At 37.8% G+C, this 21,260-nt stretch overlaps 7 protein-coding genes across 8 annotated transcripts; 2 read left to right on the forward strand and 5 right to left on the reverse strand.

Moving 5' to 3' along the window:
- Window positions 1-269: 269 nt before the first annotated feature.
- Window positions 270-5,996, forward strand: LOC9305571 (26S proteasome non-ATPase regulatory subunit 2 homolog B). Its single transcript, XM_002867402.2, has 23 exons — window positions 270-598; window positions 880-980; window positions 1,164-1,284; window positions 1,380-1,439; window positions 1,624-1,734; window positions 1,909-1,974; window positions 2,119-2,240; window positions 2,419-2,533; window positions 2,650-2,724; window positions 2,818-2,976; window positions 3,075-3,182; window positions 3,257-3,358; window positions 3,453-3,593; window positions 3,677-3,781; window positions 3,864-4,085; window positions 4,182-4,295; window positions 4,377-4,592; window positions 4,691-4,750; window positions 4,847-4,960; window positions 5,054-5,139; window positions 5,225-5,333; window positions 5,418-5,596; window positions 5,689-5,996. The coding sequence occupies exons 1-23, from the start codon at window positions 482-484 to the stop codon at window positions 5,759-5,761; spliced, it is 2,676 nt and encodes an 891-aa protein (XP_002867448.1). The 5' UTR covers window positions 270-481; the 3' UTR covers window positions 5,762-5,996.
- A 310-nt stretch (window positions 5,997-6,306) lies between these two features.
- Window positions 6,307-6,848, reverse strand: LOC9303521. Its single transcript, XM_021016777.1, has one exon. The coding sequence runs from the start codon at window positions 6,767-6,769 to the stop codon at window positions 6,551-6,553; it is 219 nt and encodes a 72-aa protein (XP_020872436.1). The 5' UTR covers window positions 6,770-6,848; the 3' UTR covers window positions 6,307-6,550.
- A 1,514-nt stretch (window positions 6,849-8,362) lies between these two features.
- LOC9305572 (DDB1- and CUL4-associated factor 13) lies at window positions 8,363-11,745 on the forward strand. Its single transcript, XM_002867403.2, has 16 exons — window positions 8,363-8,550; window positions 8,652-8,741; window positions 8,841-8,952; window positions 9,160-9,187; window positions 9,274-9,372; window positions 9,463-9,532; window positions 9,633-9,667; window positions 9,753-9,827; window positions 9,914-10,009; window positions 10,111-10,174; window positions 10,270-10,323; window positions 10,427-10,512; window positions 10,611-10,736; window positions 10,847-10,952; window positions 11,152-11,240; window positions 11,348-11,745. The coding sequence occupies exons 1-16, from the start codon at window positions 8,485-8,487 to the stop codon at window positions 11,508-11,510; spliced, it is 1,359 nt and encodes a 452-aa protein (XP_002867449.1). The 5' UTR covers window positions 8,363-8,484; the 3' UTR covers window positions 11,511-11,745.
- Window positions 11,746-12,025: 280 nt separating this feature from the next.
- On the reverse strand, window positions 12,026-13,468 carry LOC9303522 (U-box domain-containing protein 39). Its single transcript, XM_002869455.2, has one exon. The coding sequence runs from the start codon at window positions 13,195-13,197 to the stop codon at window positions 12,109-12,111; it is 1,089 nt and encodes a 362-aa protein (XP_002869501.1). The 5' UTR covers window positions 13,198-13,468; the 3' UTR covers window positions 12,026-12,108.
- A 71-nt stretch (window positions 13,469-13,539) lies between these two features.
- Window positions 13,540-14,925, reverse strand: LOC9305573 (uncharacterized protein At4g28440). The gene is made up of 2 exons (XM_002869456.2): window positions 14,580-14,925; window positions 13,540-14,009 (listed from the first exon to the last, which is right to left on the reverse strand). The coding sequence occupies exons 1-2, from the start codon at window positions 14,845-14,847 to the stop codon at window positions 13,819-13,821; spliced, it is 459 nt and encodes a 152-aa protein (XP_002869502.1). The 5' UTR covers window positions 14,848-14,925; the 3' UTR covers window positions 13,540-13,818.
- A 66-nt stretch (window positions 14,926-14,991) lies between these two features.
- LOC9305574 (reticulon-like protein B18) lies at window positions 14,992-17,263 on the reverse strand. Of its 2 annotated transcripts, XM_021018767.1 has the most exons (8): window positions 16,476-17,263; window positions 16,240-16,393; window positions 16,085-16,159; window positions 15,868-16,009; window positions 15,711-15,780; window positions 15,534-15,599; window positions 15,217-15,452; window positions 14,992-15,132 (listed from the first exon to the last, which is right to left on the reverse strand). In XM_021018767.1, the coding sequence occupies exons 1-8, from the start codon at window positions 17,008-17,010 to the stop codon at window positions 15,103-15,105; spliced, it is 1,308 nt and encodes a 435-aa protein (XP_020874426.1). In that variant the 5' UTR covers window positions 17,011-17,263; the 3' UTR covers window positions 14,992-15,102. The 2 variants fall into 2 exon arrangements, with proteins under 2 accessions (XP_020874426.1, XP_020874424.1); XM_021018765.1 differs by having other exon boundaries at window positions 14,992-15,452.
- A 97-nt stretch (window positions 17,264-17,360) lies between these two features.
- Window positions 17,361-19,491, reverse strand: LOC9305575 (probable aminotransferase TAT1). Its single transcript, XM_002869458.2, has 6 exons — window positions 18,922-19,491; window positions 18,486-18,825; window positions 18,189-18,407; window positions 17,881-18,096; window positions 17,704-17,797; window positions 17,361-17,613 (listed from the first exon to the last, which is right to left on the reverse strand). Exons 1-6 carry the CDS (start codon window positions 19,245-19,247, stop codon window positions 17,459-17,461), a joined length of 1,350 nt encoding a protein of 449 aa, XP_002869504.1. The 5' UTR covers window positions 19,248-19,491; the 3' UTR covers window positions 17,361-17,458.
- Between the last annotated feature and the right edge of the window lie 1,769 nt (window positions 19,492-21,260).

A 21,260-nucleotide genomic window follows, 5' to 3' on the forward strand; every position in this document is an offset into this window, starting at 1 on the left:
CCGACATGTAACGTATTTATATAAATGTTGCTATTATTATGTTGTTCGAACTTAAATCCGATCGATTTCGTTGCTATTTTTTCGTTCCATTTCTAAAAAATTGATCAAATCAAAATCCAATAAAATAAATGTTTTGGTATCTTTTATTTATTTTGTCTGTATATAGAAAAGTAGGGCCCAATGAAAAGCCCAATTGATTACAGGCTGAGCCCATAATGGAATTCTTGATCGAGGGGTAATCTTCTCCGGTATAAGTTGTATATGACTTTTTTTTTCTGATGTTATTTTTTTTTTCTACAGTTGGAAACTTTTTTGCTTCATTCCAGAAGAAAAGCATAATTCTTCTCTAACGTGATTTTTCAGACTTAGGGTTTCCGCGAGAGCTCATAAGTAGAAAGCTGCTCGATTCTTCCGAGTTTTTCGACTTTCGATAGTCATTGTTTGGATTCGTCGATTTGATCAGGTGCTAGTCTGACTAACAATGGCTCCAGTTCCGGATCCGAACAGTGTTGGCGGTGGTGCGAAGCGGGACGAAGCTACGACGAAGGTTCCTTCTAAAGATTCCAAGAAGAAGGATGATAAGAAGGAAGAGGATCTGGTAAGTTATCTTTATTTCGATTTCGATTTTTCTTTGGAATCCGGGGAGATCGGGAAAAACTTCACGATTAAGCTCTAGATTTTCCGATATTTAGGGTTTAGCTGATGTTCTTTGGTTTTAAAAGATTTGGCAAAGAAAAATGCCTCATTGCTATTTAGAAAGCGAGATTAAGAACGGCCCGAGACTGTTCTTCGCCGTATTATAACTCGTTCTGGGAAGATACAATTCTTGTTATGGCGATGATTGCTAGCTGACTCAGTTTGCATATGATGTTATTGTAGTCTGAAGAGGACTTGCAACTAAAGCAGAACCTGGAGCTCTATGTTGAGAGAGTTCAGGACCCCAATCCTGAGTTACAGAAGGCTGCTCTTGAAAGCATGAGGTAGTTCTTGCATCTCTTAACCCATCCTTGAGTTGATTCGCTGCAAATATTCTGATACTTTTTCGTTGGAGTTTGTTTTATGGGATATTGACACTTCTTTTTGCTGCTTTAGTACCGACGGTGTTCATGTTTTTCCTTCTTTTCTCGTTGTCTTATCTTGATTCACTCTCTTTTGGTCTGTAGGAAGGAAATTCGTGACTCAACAAGCTCCATGACATCAGTTCCAAAACCCCTCAAGTTTCTCCGTCCTCATTATGGAGTTCTTAAGGAATTTCATGTAAAAATGGCGGAGTCTGATCTCAAAGTATGCTTTCAAACATTTTAAGTCATTTCTCATCAACACTGTCTTGCTCGTTCTACTGAGTTTGGATTGTAAGATCGCTCTCCCTGTTTTTGCAGAAAATGTTGGCTGATATACTTTCGGTCCTGGCACTGACCATGTCTGCTGAAGGTGAAAGGGTATGCTTTCTTGCTATTGTTGTAGGAGTTTCTTGCCTATTGCTATTTGCTTCACATTCATATAACTGGATTCCTTTTTGTTTTCCTCTTATGATATGCCTTACCAGCTTTGTATTTTATGGTTCTTGGTAGAATTTGATGAAGTTATTTGTTGCTGATCCTTTGTTATACAATAATCTTTCAGGAAAGCTTAAACTATAGGTTGACTGGATCAGAGGTTGAAATCGGATCGTGGGGTCACGAGTATGTCAGGAATTTGGCCGGAGAGATTGCAGAAGAGTATACAATGCGTCAGGTTAGTAAACAATATGGTCTTTGGCAATGTTCTTTCGCTCGAAAAGTGTTAAGTCATATTCTAGCAATGTCATGGATATTATGGTCTGTTAATGAATATTATGACAATGTGCTTTCTATTTTGCTTAGAATCGTTACTGAATATGGTTATATGCTCATCTTTTTGTTATATCAGGGTGAAGAGTCCTCTATTGAAGACTTAATGGATCTTGTGCAGCAAATTGTTTCTTTTCACATGAAGGTGAGATCCTTGTCATGTTTACTTTTCTTGTAATAACAAGGGTTCCATTGTATATATAAATTAATAAAACTTTCATTGGTAGGCTTGAAACTTGCACCTCTTGTTTTTTCCCATCTTTGAAGGATTTCATTTTGTTCTTTGCAGCATAATGCCGAAACCGAAGCTGTTGACCTTTTAATGGATGTTGAGGATCTTGATCTCTTACTTGAGCATGTTGACAGCACAAATTTCAGGAGGACATGCAACTATCTCACGAGTGCAGCAAAGTAATTTCAATACGTTGAGCTTATTCATTTGACTGGCGTTTCACGTTTCACGTTTCACCTTTAATTATGGTTTTAGATCACTCATAACTGTTATTTTCATATGAGACAAGCTCTCATGAGCTTTGCTTGGTTATCTTGCCCATGATCAGTCCCGTTGATATTGTATGTTTTCGTTCAGGTATCTTCCAGGACCAGATGACATGTTGGTTCTAGATATTGCTTACATGATCTACATTAAGTTTGCAGAATATCCAAACGCGCTGCAAATTGCATTATTTCTTGACAACATGCAGGTCTGAGTTCTAATCTTCATATAAAACAATATCCTCTTTCTGCAACATGGGAGCAGCTGGGTTAAGCTCTCCTCTATATGTATCTTTCTTATGATATATATTTTTCCTTTTTCCAGTATGTGAAGCAAGTTTTTACCTCATGTACCGATCTGCTAAAAAAAAAACAGTTCTGCTACATGATTGCACGTCAAGTAAGTTCCTAATAATTTAAATCAGCATAAAGGTGCAGTACCTAATTATTTATTTTCTTATATTTCCTTTTCTCTTGTTATTTCTCCGTGCAGGGTATCACCTTTGTGCTTGACCAGGATATGGTTGCAAATGAGCAGGACAGAGAAGCCCTACAGGATATTGTTAACAACACGAAGCTGAGTGAAGGATATCTGACACTTGCTAGGGATATTGAGGTCATGGAGGCCAAGACGCCTGAAGACATCTACAAGGTACATCAGTTTAATTGAATATTATTCCTGTTACTAGTTTATTTAGTTACAGGATATGTTTATGTCAGTGCATTTACCTTTCCACTGAAATTTTGCAGGCTCACTTGCTTGATGGCAGGGTTAGCTCTGGTGCAAGTGTGGATTCAGCTAGACAGAATCTGTCTGCGACTTTTGTGAATGCATTTGTAAATGCTGGATTCGGCCAGGTATATTTCCAATATGATTTGCAAAATAAGAAGAATTTTGAGGGCTGCCCTTTTCATATATTTCCTTCTTGCAGGACAAATTAATGACAGTGCCATCTGACTCAACCAGTGGATCAGCTGGAAACTGGCTCTTCAAAAATAAAGAACATGGCAAGACCAGTGCAGCTGCTAGTTTGGTATGCCTCTTCTTATTTGATAAATTGATTAGCTATGTTCATATTTTTGGAAGTAAAATTTGTAACACGACCTTGTTGTAACAACTATATATAGGGTATGATTCAATTGTGGGATGTGAACACCGGACTAGCTCAACTCGACAAATATTTCCATAGTAGTGATAATCCCGTCATTGCTGGAGCTCTGCTGGGAGTTGGGATTGTTAATTGTGGCATTAAGGATGATTGTGACCCTGTGAGTTGATTTATTTTTTTGAGATGTGAACCTCTGTGTTCACTATTTTTCGCCATTCATTCTCACCCAGCTCTCTTTCTCAGGCATTCGCCCTTCTCGCAGACTATATTGACAATGAGGATTCATCTGTCCAAATTGGTGCTATTATGGGTCTCGGGATTGCATGTGCGGGTTCCCAAAAAGATCAGGTGAATACATGCTATCTTCTTACCTATAAGCTAAGTTGAATGTTCTGTTGACGAGACAATAACATACTCACTTGTTGGATAGATAAGAAGCCGTTTGTCTCCAATACTAAATGATGCAAAAGCACCTCTCGATGTGATTGCATTTGCTGCACTTAGTTTGGGGATGATTTACGTTGGTTCATGTAACGAAGAGGTTGCGCAATCTATTATATTTGCTTTGATGGATCGGAGCGAGGCAGAACTGGGTGAAGCCCTTACTCGATTCTTGCCTCTTGGACTTGGACTTTTGTACCTTGGTAAACAGGTGGGCAGCAAGTCGTACTTGATTATTTTCTTGTTTGTGTACCTGATCGTTATTTCCCCCCGCTTATTAGTGCTAACTTGTGCCAATATCGAGCAGGAAAGTGTGGAGGCTACTGCGGAAGTTTCAAAGACGTTCAATGAGAAAATCAGAAAGTATTGTGATATGACACTTCTTTCATGTGCATATGCTGGAACCGGGAATGTCCTTAAGGTATCTGATCAAGTGTGCTAGTGGTTGAATTAGATTATTCACCTCTTTCTAGTTTAGTCGCTGACTCTTCAAATTATTCAGGTCCAAGACCTTCTGGCTCAGTGTGGAGAGCATCTGGAGAAAGGTGATATCCACCAGGGTCCAGCTGTGATTGGATTAGCTATGGTTGCTATGTCTGAGGAATTGGGTCTGGATATGGAGATCCGTTCTTTGGAGCGCGTGCTACAGTATGGAGAACCGAACATTCGGCGTGCAGTACCTTTGGCTCTTGGTCTCCTATGTATATCAAACCCAAAGGTGAATATTATTTCTGTATATCTAGTTTTTGGCGGCGTGCAGTTACTTTTCTGCTGAAGAATACTGTTGTTACTCTCTAAATTTTTTTATAATTCCAGGTGACTGTTATGGACACTTTGAGCAGGCTAAGCCATGACACAGATTCAGAAGTTGCCATGGTGAGTTATCTTTTCGCCACTCATGGTTGAGGTAGAGTAGTAATTTCATTGACTTGCTATGCAGCGTTGGACTGATGTTTCATGTGATTCCTACAGGCAGCAATTATCTCCCTTGGATTGATAGGCGCTGGAACCAACAATGCAAGGATAGCTGGGATGCTTAGAAATCTCTCCAGCTATTATTACAAGGATGCCAGCCTTCTCTTCTGTGTAACGTTTTATTATTTCTTTTTGGTTTTCATGCAATAAACACAGTTTCTACTTAGTATAGGCTTGTTATCATTGTCTTTACTCATAATGCAGGTGCGAATCGCTCAAGGGTTTGTGCATATGGGAAAGGGTCTCTTAACTCTCAATCCTTTCCACTCCGAACGGCTCTTGCTATCGCCGTAAGTTATAACATAAATTTTATGTATACTTGGCTTTCAACGCTCCACCTTGTGAATCCTCATGGGTGTTGTGTTTTGTACCCAGAACCGCACTTGCTGGTATAGTGACATTGTTGCATGCATGCCTTGACATGAGATCCATTATACTGGGTAAATACCACTATGTGCTCTACTTCCTTGTTTTGGCGATGCAGGTGAGTGCAATTTCCTGTCTGATGACTTTTTGTAATGGACTAAGCGATGTTTATCTACTAACACAATGCGGTTTGAGTGTGTAGCCGAGGATGATGCTGACGGTGGATGAGAACCTGAAGCCCATCTCGGTGCCAGTGCGGGTAGGACAAGCGGTTGATGTGGTTGGACAGGCAGGTCGACCCAAGACAATCACTGGGTTTCAAACGCACTCAACACCTGTTCTCCTTGCTGCTGGGGAGAGAGCCGAACTCGCAACCGAGAAGTATGTTGGTCCTCTAAACCCCTTGTTACATTATCCTACTCGAAATGAAACTCTGTTTTTCATATTGGAATCTTAAAAAAAACTGGTCACAGGTACATTCCGTTGTCGCCCATATTAGAAGGTTTCGTCATATTGAAGGAAAATCCAGACTACAGAGAGGAGTGAATCCGAAGTTGCAAGCATTTGAAGAAAGAGATAGAGCCTTTGAATACTTTCACTATGGTTTTATGTGCACATTCAGTCAAATTTTTCTTAGTTTTATTCGCGTCTGTTCCCAGGAAATGGTTCACAAATCTCTCCTTTTTAAGAAAAAGTCGTTTCATTGCAATATGTAGGAGCTTCTTGTGCACTTCAATATCATTCTAAAAGCTGGATAAGTTTCCAAATCCAATTCTTTTAATCTGCTACTCCTTGAAATCAACTCGTTCTATGTCTATAAGCTTGGCTTATCGACTATGGGCTCTTTTGGTTTGCTGCCCTGTGAACTTCAAAATTCATGCTTTGTACGCACTCCAACCTTTCAATTTGTGACATGCGAAGGCTCCTCTCGTTGTCTTCCGGATTTGGCCAAAACTATGTAATAATATAAAATGTTATGAGGTGACCCAGCCGGCTACATATTTACATATATGGCGTGCACGACTCACTCGTTTCCCCGCTCTGTCCTTTTTTTTTTATTTGAATAATTTCGTTCTCAAACTACCACAAAATAAACCAGAAGTATGAAATCTTATTAAAATTAGCAACCAACAAAAGTATAATCATGTACATGTATAATTGTATATTGAGGGTTTTAGTTTCTGTCACTAGATATATGAACTTTGTCTAAAGAAAAAAAAAATAATGAAACAAATGAATGGAATACAATTTTCACCGTTTGTTGTGGTATACACATGGGTATATCGAGATTAATTAATCTCCTCAGGCCAGAAGAATAGAAAAAGAAAGGGAAATTCAATGGCCGCGGCCTCTTGGACTCGGACCCGACGCCAAACGCTGAAACCAAGAATCCACCGTCGACTTCATCTTCTCCACCGTCATCGTCTCACTTCCATCTCCCGATTTTTCCGTAAGAACCCTCCCCGCCGCAGCCGGAACCACTACGTGTTCTACGAAAAACAACGCCACCATCACAACCACAATCAAAACAGTAGACCAACTAACTCTTCTCATCGTATTTTACTTTCTCTTCTTTATGTTGTACAAAAAAAAGTTTTTTTTGTTTGATATCAAAGAAAATTAGAAGATATGGTTATGTGGGAAATCAAATAAATGAGAGGGAGTGCATATATATATAGAGTTATTTAACGAGGAAGCGGTCATGACTTGAGAGCTCATCACTTAGGTCGGATTTTACCGGCGCTAGCTCACGCTTTTGCGTGTTGACCAAGTATTACGACTTGAACGGGTCGCTCTATGACACTTTACGATATGCGAATGCGAAATTATATTTATACCCATTTTGTCCTCACTGTGTGGAGTTTCACAGGTGAAAAATAATCATTGAGAATTTTCTTAACGAGGTTATATTTTAAAAAAACAAGAGTTTTTGTTTACGCGGCTACTATTCGAAAAACTAATTGATGCAATTTTATCAAGATGTTTATGCGGTTACCAATGATGAAGTTAGATCTGTTAGTAATTGTATCTTTTAAAGATACAATTTTTACTCAAGCTATTTCTATATTATAACAAATCACATAGCAATGAAATATTTCAAGAATTCTGCAATATATCACGAATTTTTTTTTTTTTTAAAACATAAGCATAATTTTGTTCTGAAAAGTCTTGTATGAAATTTGAAACTTAACGCGTAAGTCACCATTGACTAATAAAAGTACCGCAGGAGGACCAATTCACAGTTTCACCTAAATAATTCTCTTGTCAGTTTAGTTTGAGTGGAAAAAAATACATATAATAGGAGTTAATGTAATTATAAAGGTTGAAATGTAAGATAAAAAATTACGTATTAACTGCGTTAGTAGGTATAAAAATAATTAAAGAATTACAAAGTAAGTGTTTGGTAGGTGGATTTTTCCTGTTTAAATACTCGAAAAGCTCGAGTGGTTTGTGTGGGTTTGTTGTTAGTAGAAAATGAATACAAGCATATGAGTACTGTTCTTTGAATTCAACTATATTTTAAAAGACTTTAAAGTTTACGAAACCTTGAAATTCAAAACACGAGACTTTTGACTTGTCCAAATTTGAGGGATAGTCTTGTGTTGTTACTAAGGCCGGCTCAAAAACATTAAGGACCCTAAGCTAAAAAAAATAATTGATTCTAATTTTTTATGTATTTTTATAAAAAAAAATTTTGGACCTTAATTTTAATAAATTTAGTTTAGAAAAAAAAAAGACAAAATTAGATGGACTATATGCATGAGCACCGCACATGGGTAGAGCCGGCTCTGATTGTTACTTAACCAACTAGTAAAGGTCTGACGGTAATGATATATTCAAAGCTCATGCATTTTAGGTAACCAGAAAATTCTTTAGTGTTTTATTTACAATAATATATTCGGATCGGATCAAAACAGATTTAAAATCAATTATTTTCTATCTAATAAATTAGTATACCAATTGTAACAGAAAAAAAAAAAAAAAAAAAAAAAAAACTAAAACTAGAGTAAGTTATTGCTTTGCCCAAAAAAGAGTAAGTTATTGCAATAGGTGGTTTCTCAAGATCTTTGGGCCAATCATAATAAAATATAAAAAGCCCATTAAGGACTAAATATTTGTAAGTTAGGCCCATCAGAGCTTCGTCACCTCCCAAAACCTCTCCCCTCTAGGGTTTTTCTGTCTGGAGAAGCTATCTCACTTGACCCTGTATCTCTCTGTCTCTCTCTTCCCCATTAGTATTCGTCGTGACCTTTTCGTAGTCGTAAGCAATGAAGATTAAGACGTTATCAAGATCGGTTGATGAATACACTCGAGAAAGAAGTCAGGATCTTCAGGTAAATTTGTGCATATCCAATTCGTTCCCATATCACAAAATTAGCTTTTGACTCTCAATAACTTAACAAATTTCTGTGAAAACTTTGGGTGATGATTCAAGAGGGTCTTTCACAACTTCGACCCAAGTCTTCGACCTATGGAGAAGGCTGTGGAATACCAGAGAGCTCTTACAGCTGCTAAATTAGAAAAGGTATCTGCTCTTGAGTTTCAATTTTGATTTTTCTCTGTGTTGTTTAGTTATGGAAAAATCCTCAAATTTGCTTCTGTTTTTGTTGTTGCTGTTCTGTAGATATTTGCAAGGCCCTTTGTTGGAGCAATGGATGGGCATCGTGATGGAGTCTCATGTATGGCGAAGAACCCAAATTACCTCAAAGGAATCTTCTCTGCTTCTATGGATGGAGGTGATTTATCTAATGGCACATTTGATGATGATATATATATGAAAAAGGAACCAAAAGTTCGGAGGTTCGGTTATATGGAATAGTCGTTGCTCAGAAGTTTGGTTATTTTAAGTTTCCTACCATTGGCAATAGCAATTTATGTAAGCTGGTTGTTTTGTCCATTGATCTTGCTGAAAGTGATACTATGTTTCTTTTTCTTCTCTTCAGATATTCGCCTTTGGGATATCTCTTCAAGGTTAATTTGAACTTCATTTAGGTTTTTTCCTGTATTATTATGTGCTGTGCTTTTGGTAAATGAATTCTGGAACTTGAAACAAGCAGGCGTACTGTTTGCCAATTCCCTGGTCATCAAGGTGCTGTGCGTGGTCTTACAGCATCAACCGATGGCAATGTATTGGTTTCATGCGGAACTGATTGCACGTAAGATATTCTAAGAATCTATCGTTTTTAAATCTTCCAGTTGTTGATTAGATTTTAGGCTGTCAAACTAAGGTGAATGGATTTGTGCAGTGTTCGTTTGTGGAATGTTCCTCGTCCTACCCTAGAAGATTCTACCATTTCATCTGAGAATTCCATTGAGGTAGTTCTTTTAATATTCTTTTTTTTTTGTAATATTGTATAATCAAGAGCTTGCTCTTGCTGGTATATAACTACAAGCTTATTACAACTATTTTTTTCAGCCTTCTGCAACTTATGTCTGGAAGAATGCTTTCTGGTAGACTTCGTACACTCTTTATTCAATTTCTCATGATTCTATTAGTCCTAAAAACTTGAGCTACTAACCTTTCTTTCATTTCTAGGGCTGTTGATCATCAGTTTGAAGGTGACCTTTTTGCTACGGCCGGAGCTCAACTTGATATATGGAATCATAATAGGTACTCAGACTCCTGCTAAAAGAAATCTCTGGTGTTTGTTTTATTATAATGTAAGCAGTGCTTATGGTTTTACTTTTTGTAATTAGGTCTCAGCCAGTTCAGAGTTTCCAGTGGGGAACTGACTCTGTAATATCTGTTCGGTTTAATCCTGGAGAGCCTGATATATTAGCTACATCTGCTAGGTATAGGCTTTCTACTTTACACTTGTTTATGTCATGTGATGATCTGTGCTAGATCTTCCAGACCCTTTTCTAACACTATAAGAGGATTCTTCTTCTTCCAGCGACCGCAGCATAACCATATATGATCTCCGTATGTCTTCTGCGGCTAGAAAAATTATTATGATGGTATAGTTGAAACTTGTTCACTCATTCTCGTCATTTGAAGTCATTTTTACTCTTCAAGTTAAAACATTGTCTGTGAATTGATTTTCTTTCGACAGACCAAAACAAATTCAATTGCATGGAACCCCATGGAGCCTATGAACCTGACAGCTGTAAGTGATAATCATAAAGTGGAATTTTCTGTGATGGGCTATGTTAAATCAGCGTTTATCTTTTGCTTATGTGCTAATTTTATCACATGGTGAAACTGAATAGGCTAATGAAGATGGAAGTTGCTATAGCTTTGATGGTAGAAAGTTGGACGAAGCCAAGTGCGTGCATAAAGATCATGTTTCTGCAGTGTAAGAATGAAGAATGATAAATCCCAAGTATCAGCTATAATATTCAACAAGATATTATCCTAATGCATTATGATTTATCTAATTTCATCATTTTACAGGATGGATATTGACTTTTCACCAACTGGTCGTGAATTTGTTACGGGTTCTTATGATCGATCTGTTAGAATCTTCCCATACAATGGAGGTCACAGCAGGGAAATCTACCATACAAAGAGGATGCAGAGGTACATTCTACTGAAAAACTCTGTATATATTGGAAGTTCAAATGTTCTGGTGTCCCACCTTGGTAATTTGATTTAGTCTAAGCAATTTCTAATTTTTTTTCTTCTTGTAGAGTATTCTGTGTCAAGTATAGCTGTGATGCTACATATGTAATATCGGGCAGTGATGACACCAATCTCAGGCTATGGAAGGCAAAAGCATCAGAGCAATTGGGAGTTGTAAGATTCTGTGAATTTTCTTGTTACACTAGCATTAGATTGATTTATACAAAATAAAAACCGAAAAAAAGTTACCACAGGCTTAGCCATTGATCCAATTGTGTATATGATTATGAGATATTACTTGTACATGCTTTCTTAAGAAGTTTTTAACTTGGAACGGTGAATTCTCAATGTTGATTGGTGTGTTGTGCCGCAGATTCTTCCAAGGGAACAGAAGAAGCATGAGTACAACGAGGCTGTGAAGAACCGGTACAAGCATCTTCCTGAGGTTAAGCGCATTGTGAGGTAAATGACCAATGAAAACTGTGGTTTTATCCCATGCTTCTAACTTTGGAGATTGTCAAAAGATAACTATAGTAACATGGAAACGTTTTGGTTATTGTGAAATATAGACACAGGCACTTGCCAAAACCAATATACAAAGCAATGGCGATCATCCGAACCGTGAACGATTCGAAGAGAAGAAAAGAAGCTCGAAGGAAAGCTCACAGTGCTCCAGGAACAGTGGTCACAAAACCTCTGCGCAAAAGAAAGATCATCAAAGAAGTCGAGTGAGTTTACTCTTTCTCCGTTTGTTTCTATCAAGGATGATGATACTTTGTGGGGACTGTTTTGGTATAGTGAGGGTAAGATTAGGAATCATAACATTTTTGCTGTGTTGTAAGCCTCTTTCGGGTTATACCCATTTCGGTTTTTCTCTTTACATTTCATTGTGTTCATGAATTACTTTTGGGTGTTATGAAGCTGATCTAAGTAATATTTTGATTCCAAAGATTAATTCAGTATGAAATTATATCTGCTTAACTCGCCGATGGTTCTACGACCCGTAGATGAATTTTTATGTACTTCCAGTTTGTCTAAACAATGCCAATAAACCAAGATGAGATACAATGTTTGGTATAACTGCCTCTGTAAAGAGTTTTAACTTTTAACCGAGAGTGTACAATTGTGATATACGTCAAGTAATATGAGATGCCAAAAGACAAAGATATAAGAAAAGTTTAGGGTGAACGACATGTGTCCCCCCCCCAGTAAGTTTCATATAGTACCATAACAACACAAATTTCGGGTCTTGTCTCTAGTCCACACAAAACGAAAGTTAAACTCCAGTTTTCCCCTAAATTGAAAGTTCTAGACCGCAGTCTCCAAAATTTCAAATTTCGTGGTTTATCTTCGATTTACTGTGCCAAACCCCATGCCAAACCAAAACCCAGAATAATAAACCGATTTTGAACCCGATTCGAGTTATTATTCCAATTAAACTAAACAAAGCTCCGATTACATGTTCTTGCGCCTCCGTTGATCTCGATTTCAAAACATCGATCAATAAAGGAACGAATCCTGACCGTACGATTTTCAATTTGTTAGGTTTCTCTAACGAGAGATTAACGATCGATGCGGCGGCGTTTGTTTGCACGATGTTGTACCGTGAAACGATCAGAGATCGGAGTAACGAGAGAATCCGATCAGTGCAAAGAGAGATTCTCGTGCCCTCGTTTGATCTCGTCGTCTTCCTTAGCTGAATCAGACCTTGCTCGTGATCGATTGTGTCTACGCTGCTTAATTTGTTGTAGATCTCTTCTTCTTCCGGTGACATCGGAGGAAAAGATGAATAATCCGATGTAGAGAATGAGTCTTGGATCCGGGTCGAGTGATTAACGGGTCGGGTTTGGTAAAGTGGAAGAGAAGTGGTTGACGATATTGAAGTTCTTGAACGAGATCGAATCGCTCCCATTACAGATTCATAATCTGAATCCGAATTCGAATTTGAATTCTCAGCCACCGGAGGTAAGATTTCCGATTTAGCGATCCGATGACCCGTACCCGGAGGAATCGAATTCATACGGGTACGAACCACACCACCTTCAACGTAAGCGTAATCAGGAGGACGAGGATGTTCCATTTTGTTTCTATCGCACCAGCTGAGAATTGTTGATTTCATGGCGAGATTTGGGATTACAGTGGATAAATCAGGTTGAGGTCCGTCGTGAAGCTTCGGAGCAAACCCAAGATTCCGACAAACTTGGACGGAGATACGTTCAAATGTTTGACCTGAAGCGACAACGACTGGGTCTGACATCAAGAATCCGGTGATGGGGCAAAGGAACTCTGTCGGAGTTCTTCTGTGAACATGTAACCCGATTCGTGGGGACTTGATTTGGAACAAGGAGGAAAGAAGAAGAGAGTCAAGTTCCGATGATGGCGTTGATGATGAAGAATTTTGGGATGCAGTTGGATTCATGGGTTTCGGGATCTAATGAATTGATTGAATTTTGGGATGCAGTTGGATTCATGGGTTTCGGGATCACGATTCGAGTTATTATTCCAATTAAAACCCGAATCGGGTTCAAAATCGGTTTATTATTCTGGGTTTTGGTTTGGCATCGGGTTTGGCACAATAAACCGAAGATAAACCACGAAATTTAAAATTTTGGAGACTGCGGTCTAGAACTTTCAATTTAGGGGAATACTGGAGTTTAACTTTCGTTTTGTGTGGACTGGAGACGAGACCTGAAATCTGTGTTGTTATGGTACTATATGAAACTTACTTGGAGGACACAGGTCGTTCACCCAAAAGTTTAAGAATGAAAACTTATTTTACTGTATTAGATAGTGAACAAGCTCTCAATGGTCTTTAACTTACATCAAGACAAATTGAAAGGAACAATCTCATTACTCGCATACTCAATAGTTCTCCAGAGCAAGATCATGACCGGATATTTTAGGGTAAAAAAAAAAGCATTCCTACAAGCAACTCTGGACCAGTCATACAATCTTCATCATCTAAATCAAAGACCTTCACGGTAGAAAAATCAGAACCCAACACTCTCAGGGGTTAACTTCCATAAACAGACTAAAAAGATCACTGATCACCAACATTGATCAGTTCATACTCAACAAGAGACAGATTGTTATCCTCCTTGACTGCGAAAGACGCAGGTTCAGTGGCTTCGATGCGTCCCCATTTATCAACCCCTAGCCTCATTGTACCCTTGAACATGTCTATCCTTGAATTGCGCAGTATCACCGTTGCCCCTGGCTTCATAAGATCAACTATACACACACAAAAAAAAATCAGTACCATCATCAGTCAAATCACTAAAGCGATTGCAAGATAACTGGTACAATACTAACATTTCTACAGGAAAACCTATAAAGTTTTGGGATAATGTAGACCATCAAATTGAACATAACTCAACATCTGACCAAGCAAATTTCATCATTTCTAAAGTACATTATACAATTCCAGTCAAATTTAAGGAATGATACTACAGACTTTCAAGGCCTTTCAAGTTTCAATTTCACAAAGACATAACTAAATCAGCAAAAATGCAGAGAAAACAACAGGCTTGAACAGATTTTCACAGTAGTTCCATTTACATTTTCAGACACATAAAATAGCTTTTGAAATCTTTTTCCAGAAATTGACATAAACAGATTCCCATTTTCACACACAATAATAAGTGATACATCATTTACCTAATAGGACTAGCAGAAACACATTTACCATTTGCTCAAAACAGAAACGAGAGGACAACAAAGGATCAGACTTTTCACTCTAATAAACTACGAAGACACCATTTCTATATCCAGAGAGCAAGAGAAAAGTAAAGAAACAGTAACCTTGATCGTTACGAGCAGTGAAGAGGATACACCCAGTTTCGTCACCGATGAGACACTCAACGATTCGACTAGGCTGAGAAGGACGACTCAGAGAACTCGTCGGACGAGTCTTCCGGGTAACAGGAACCACGATATTAGCCTCAATGACTTTAACAGTCAAAGTGTGACCAGTCGTACCAGGCTTTAGCTGTTCCACCTTCACAAACACGGGTTTTCTCTTCACCGTCGACGTTCCCGTCGCAACCGCAGCAGTCCCAGTCGTCGCCATCGCTCAAATAACAAAACCCAGATTTCGCGTTCGCCCTAATTTGGTGGAATCGATGAAACTTTTGGGAAGAGAAATGGGAATTTAGGGTTTATAAAGAAAAGACGATGATGGACGAGAGTTTTTATCACCTGCTTCACAGTTTCATGAGCCTGCCACGTGTCGATTTCTTATTTGATAATAATGACCACTATTTATTTATTACGTAAATGTGAAATTTTATTACAGGTGGAAACTGAAAAGACACTAGTGACTAGACTAAAGCTTCTTTGGTGCTTCGGTTTCTGCAACCACCACCAACGCTTGCTCTTCTTCCGCTGACCGCGGTGGCGGCGGCGGCGGTGATGGTGAAGGTGAAGGTGACTTTTCCGCCGGCGATTCTTGTTGCTCCGGGTGAGTTTGTTCTTGTTGCTTCTCGACCTCATCCTCGGAATCTAACTGTAGATTCTGACGTCTGTATCTAATTACTACCACAATGATAAACACTGCGATAAAACGGGTCTTGAGAGAAGTGAGGTTCCAGAATGCGGTAATTGCAGAGCCAGCCACAAACTTCTTGTGTGTGCAAACTCCCCAAGCTTCAACAATTCTCTTCTGTGCACTTTCAACTACACATAAGCAAAGATCAATGATTCTTTAGTGTCAATCATTGGAACCATCAAAGAGCTTTTAGTGTTAATAGAGTTTACCTTTTTGGTTAATCTGACTCGCATAACATGAATATAGCTTTGGAATGGTGAAGCTAAGGAAGAAACCTGTTTATAGAAACAATGCATACTCTGTGTCAATTCTACTAGATACAACTAAAGAACACAGTTTAGATTTATTTGGAGTATTGTTGACATGTAGTTTTCCAATAATCATACCAAATGCACATAACCTCCACAATGTTATGAGGTAGCCATACTCAGCTCCCATTAGAACAAAGGGTGCCACCTGAAATCAAAGTGAAAACAGCATAAGAAGGAACCACATTCAGAGGTAAAAGTTTTATGAGAATGGTGTCATTTTTGTAAATTCTACTTTGAGTGTCATTGCTGGTTCGCCAGAGAAAAGCTCGCTCGTCTTTGATATCGCTAAATTGGTGATGGGAAGCATCCGTCTAGCTATCCGTAATACATCCTCTTCACTCAATTTAAGCTCTCTCCGGGCTTCTTCGGTTGCCCTTTAAGGTAACAAATGGATCAAAACTTCAGTACAAGCTGATTTTTATATGTACTGGGACCTTAAAAGTTTTTACCTTTGGCGAAGAGTGTTTGACAAGAACGATACCCCAAGAAACAAGAGCCCAAGATAGGAGATCGCTGAGAAAACACTTCAAACCAAACAAAGTTTCATGATTAACTCGTGAATGTGATAAAATGATTAAAGCTAGAAAGATAAACCTAAAGTTACCTGAAGTTAAATCCTTTAGCAGCAAAGCAAGAAGATAGGAAACATATACATCCAAAACCAAACCAAAGTGTTGATTTCGCAACATCTTTCCACATAATCAAATCGCTGATGTTTTCTCTAATCCGCTCTAAATCACTTTGACAAACATCTTCATCTGATTACACACAAATTATTGAGCAAACAATCATAGAAGAAAGAATCACTTTGAGAATTAAGCAGATAAATAAAGGACATACTTTGATCTGAAGATGGACTAGGAGAAGGTAACAGAGGAACAGAACTGTGCTTCTCCTTCTTAGATCGACCAGTCTTCTTCTGTTTCCTCGGTTTTTGTTTTTTTTCATCGGTCAGGACAACAATTGGCTCCGTATTTTCCTTTGTATCCTCCGACCTTAGTCTCGACCTCCGGAAATTTCTCGGCGACGGTGAGGCACAAGTCGAAAGACCATTTTGCCCTCCTTTCTTCTTACACCGTCGTGCGGCCACAGCAGCCTCGGCAGCTTCCATATCGAACCGATTACTCAAACGGGTTCTCGATTTACGAAGAGGAGAAGGAGATAAAAGAAGGATTTCACGAAGAGTAACAGGAGAAGATGGAGAATTGAGAGAAACAGGTGATGGGTAAGGAGTACCGTTGTTCTTCGGAGACGATAGAACCAAACCGAGAGATGGAATGTGAGATTTGACGAGAGTGTTGTTGTTTCGAGAGAGACGCAACGCGGATTTAGGGTTCGAACGGAGAGATGGAGGCGTAGTAGTAGTAGTATCCATTGTTTGAAAAAGGGGTTTTGGACAAAGAGAGGATTTTTCGAATCTGAAGTGATTAAATGAGAGGAATCTCTGGGAATTTATTAGGGTTCTTTAAGATGTGATTTGGGGATTCTTATTTCTCCGACAATTTGAGCTCTCTGCTTCTTTTTTTTCCGGCTACTGTGGATCAGAGAGCCGTTGATGGAGAAAGAAAAAAAGACAAATCTTTTGCTTTTTTGAATATTGACGGCGGCAAAGTGGGTCCGTCTCTTTTAACGGTAAAGATTTAAAGTCTTGAATTCATTGGATATTTTTATACTTTGAATCAAACAAAGAAATTAGATTAAGAAACATATAGTTTCTTAATTGTAAAAGACATGACTAAGCAAAAGGATTACTGTTTATTCCACCACAAAGTTACAGATTTTATTTGGTTGTGTATACTGTTTAGTCTCTATAGATGAGTGGTTTAGATTTTGCCATTGCTCAAAGCTTGAAAAGAAGACTCTGTTTTCTTGAGATGGCGTTTGCAGAAGCCGTTGAGCCTCTCAAGTGCATCTTCCAGCATCTGAGCTTCTACTCCAATTGTTATCCTTATCCAGTTCTTCAATCCCAAAGCCACTCCTACAAAACCAAGAAAAGTTTCAATCTTTGAACTTGAAACTAATCGATTTTCAAGATTCGTTTTATGTATTCGCATTTGATTGTAATTACCTGGTAGAAGGACGAGGTTTTCTTCTTTGGCTAGCTTCATACAGAAATCCATGTCGTCTTCTATGTCCTCCAACAATGGAAGCTTCAGTTTCGTCTGCAGTTTATTTGTTTTTTGTTAAGAATCATCCAAATTGATCAAGAATCATGAAAGAGTGTAAGATACGTTGGTTGTTGTACCAATAAGTAAGTGCATGACTCAGGTTTCTTGTTGCAAACCAAGCAAGGAATGTCCTTAAGCCTATCGCAGACCAATTCCACGTTCTGTTTCAATATCGAATTCTTCTTCGCAAACATCTCTTTATTCGCTTTCCCTAGAATCTCAGGAAGTGCAGCCTGAACAATAGTTGTAGCATCTGGAGTTATGTCAAGATTCTGTTGAATGGACTGTACCACCTGTTACAAGAAATAAGGAAAAAACAGAGTGATTACTTGTAACACAAGCTACAAAAACACAAGTTAGAATGATGATCGGTAAAAAAACAGACCCCTGTGGATTTCAAAATTCCTTTGGGGTCATTCAAAACGGTCCAGCCAATTCTCCAACCAGGAACAACCCATCCTTTTGATATACCGCCCAAAGTGATAACCGGAGCTATCGAAGAAAACTCTCCCATTGGAACAAAAGGATTGTCTCCGAAGATTGTCTGGCAATAAACTTCGTCTGTGATCACCATTATTCCAAGCTTCTTAGCCGTCTCCGCCACCTATAAAGTATTCATTCATCAGCACCAATTTTTCGAGTCTCTAGCGAGTCAAAACTAACTATAACTATGAATTAGGACCTTCTTAAGATGATCGTAAGAGTAAACATTTCCACAGGGGTTGTTAGGGTTTATGATAACCATTGCAACTGTGTTCTCATCTGCCATAGCTTCGATGCCTGGGAGATCAATCTCCCATTCTTTCTCCGGAAGGAGATCGAATTTGCGGACCTCGAGCCCACTGTAGACGGCACGAGCCTCGTAGTGAGGGTAACTAGGTCGTGGGAGAAGGATGTTAGCGTTTGGTCGAGCCAGCGATTGAAGCACGACTTCTATCCCTTGGTTGCATCCGACAGTTATGAATACGTCATTAGGCTTTACCTTGTTCGTCAAGTCTCGGTTCACGTAATCAGCAACCGCCCTGATTAACAAAACATTCCATGAAAATACTTTAGCTTCTGAATGGTTGAAGTAGGTGGAACAGAGTAATTAAGAGTAAAGGAAGAGAAAATATTACTGTCTGGCAGGGAGGATTCCGGCGGCGGGGCCATAAGAGTTACCTTTGCCGGAGCGGATAACGTCGACGACGGCGTTCTCGACGAGGATAGAGGTGCGGTAGCAAGGGTACAAAGAAGGGTCACCGTGAGCAAGGGGTAAAAGAGGCTTTTTCACATCCAGGCTGCATTCATCGAAGAGCTTGTAGACGATGACTCTCATAGTGACGCTGGAGGCTTTGGCTGCGGTGTCGCTGCCCCTGAAACGCCAAACGCTGATATCGGTCTCATTTTGCGTCTGCGTCTCGGTTTGATAGGCAGGAAGAACGAGGTTGCTGTTGTGGTTCATTGTTAATAAATTGGCTCGGAGTATGTTATAGAGATTTTGAAATCTAAATGTTTGTTTATATGAAGAGGCCAACAAAGGTATTTATAGAAGAAGAAGTAAAACAATCGGAACTCTTTGGATAAAAATTAAATTCTAATTGTCAGGCGTAGACTTTGTCTAAGTTCAGTCAGATTGTATAAACTTGCAGTACGTAGCAGACTTTCTCTACCTTTGAATTACAGACTTTGAATAAGATTAATAATAAAGTATGATACGTGATGTGCGTGACCAAAACAAAAAAAAAAAAAACTAAAAAGTTAACGTGAAGTTTCCGTAATAATAGAAGAAGATGAATTATGAAACAAAATATAAGAGCAACTCCAATGGGTTTCTAAACATGATTTTTAATAAATAATAAAATATGTATATTATTTAAATATTAGATGAATACTTTAAATATGTATATTATTTATGTATTTTATTTAATAAAATATGTTTATTAATTAATAAATAATTGGGCTAAGTTTCTCCAAATTTAAGGTATCCATAATTAAAAAATATAATTTATCTATACTTACAATTTGATTTTGTTTAAAAAACCTATGTTTAGAAACCCCCATTGAGGGTGCTCTAAGACGATCTCCATTGGGGGTTCTTAAGAAGTTTTTAGCATTAAGTTTTATAAAAATTAAATGAATAATTACTTTAAATCTTAAGAACCAACTTTTATATAAGAACCAAATAACCAGTTATTAGCATTTTTTATCTTCTTCTTTTTGAAAATCCGAAAAATTCGACCCTAACCCTAACCCGAAAATTTAGATTTACCCTATTGAATCCTAAATTCATATACTTGAAAACCCGAACATGAACCCGAAAACCCGAAATTTTACTCGAAATTTGAATTTTTAACCGAAAACCCGAATATTTACCCAAACAATTGGGTATAGTATTTATCCAAAAACCCGACAATTTACCTGAACATTTATATAGCGGATATTTAGAAGTTCTGAAAATCTATACCCAAACCGATCCGAATCCGAAAGGACCCGAATGGAAACCGGACCGATTTTTTTTTTATCCTATTGGATCCTGAACTCCTCTACCCGAAAGACCCGTAACCGATTTTCATTTGCAACAATTATTAAGTTTTTTAAAACTAAAATTGTTAATTTCATTTTATTTTTAAATTAATATTTTTTTTTTCTAAGAACCACAAGTTAAGAACCTACCATTGGAAACACATAAAAATTTACAACGAATAAACATTCTCTTAACTCTAAACTTTGCAAATTTAATATTAAACTAATGCTAAGAGCCAATATTAGCATACTACAATTAAGAGTAGACTTTTAAAAAATGAAATATAACAAGGAAAGATAGAAAATGAAATGTTTTTTTTTTATTTGAGAGACTTTTAAAAATCCATTAGAAACTCTAGTGACACTTGGCTTGGCTTACTAGTTACTACAAGTAGTTCAATTCCTTTTCAAAATCTAAATTAATTAAAGTAACATTATATAGTTAAGAACCTCATTTAAGAGACTCACTAATAAATGAAGATGTTCAAGAAGACTTTCTGTACCTTTGAATTACAGACTTTGAATGATGTGCGTGACCCCAAAAAAATGCCAAAAGTTGATTAACGTGAAATTTCCGTCGTTCGAATTCCCATGAAACAGAATACACGTAAGAAGGATCGGACTAATTAATCTTTTTCATTAATTATACTAGAAAATAGACCCTGAAAAGTAAAATTTTGATAAATTAACATTGCTAAGTCATGTTTTAGAATGGAAATTTGTTTATAATCCTCCTACTGGGTATTTTTTCGATTTGGTAATTTCTAAGCTAGTTTCTTCGGCTTTTATTTTTTCCGATGTATAAACTTTTGTGAGAAATATTTTTTACAACTTTTAATAATAATTTCATCTAATCAAACATTCAAAAGAAAATTCTAAGAATTAAATCTACGCAGATTTAATATCCTAGTAATAAATTAAGGATTACTCAGCATACAGAAAATATAGAAGT

The sequence above is a fragment of the Arabidopsis lyrata genome (genome assembly GCF_000004255.2).
Source record: "Arabidopsis lyrata subsp. lyrata unplaced genomic scaffold ARALYscaffold_7, whole genome shotgun sequence".
Classification (NCBI taxonomy): Eukaryota; Viridiplantae; Streptophyta; class Magnoliopsida; order Brassicales; family Brassicaceae; genus Arabidopsis; species Arabidopsis lyrata.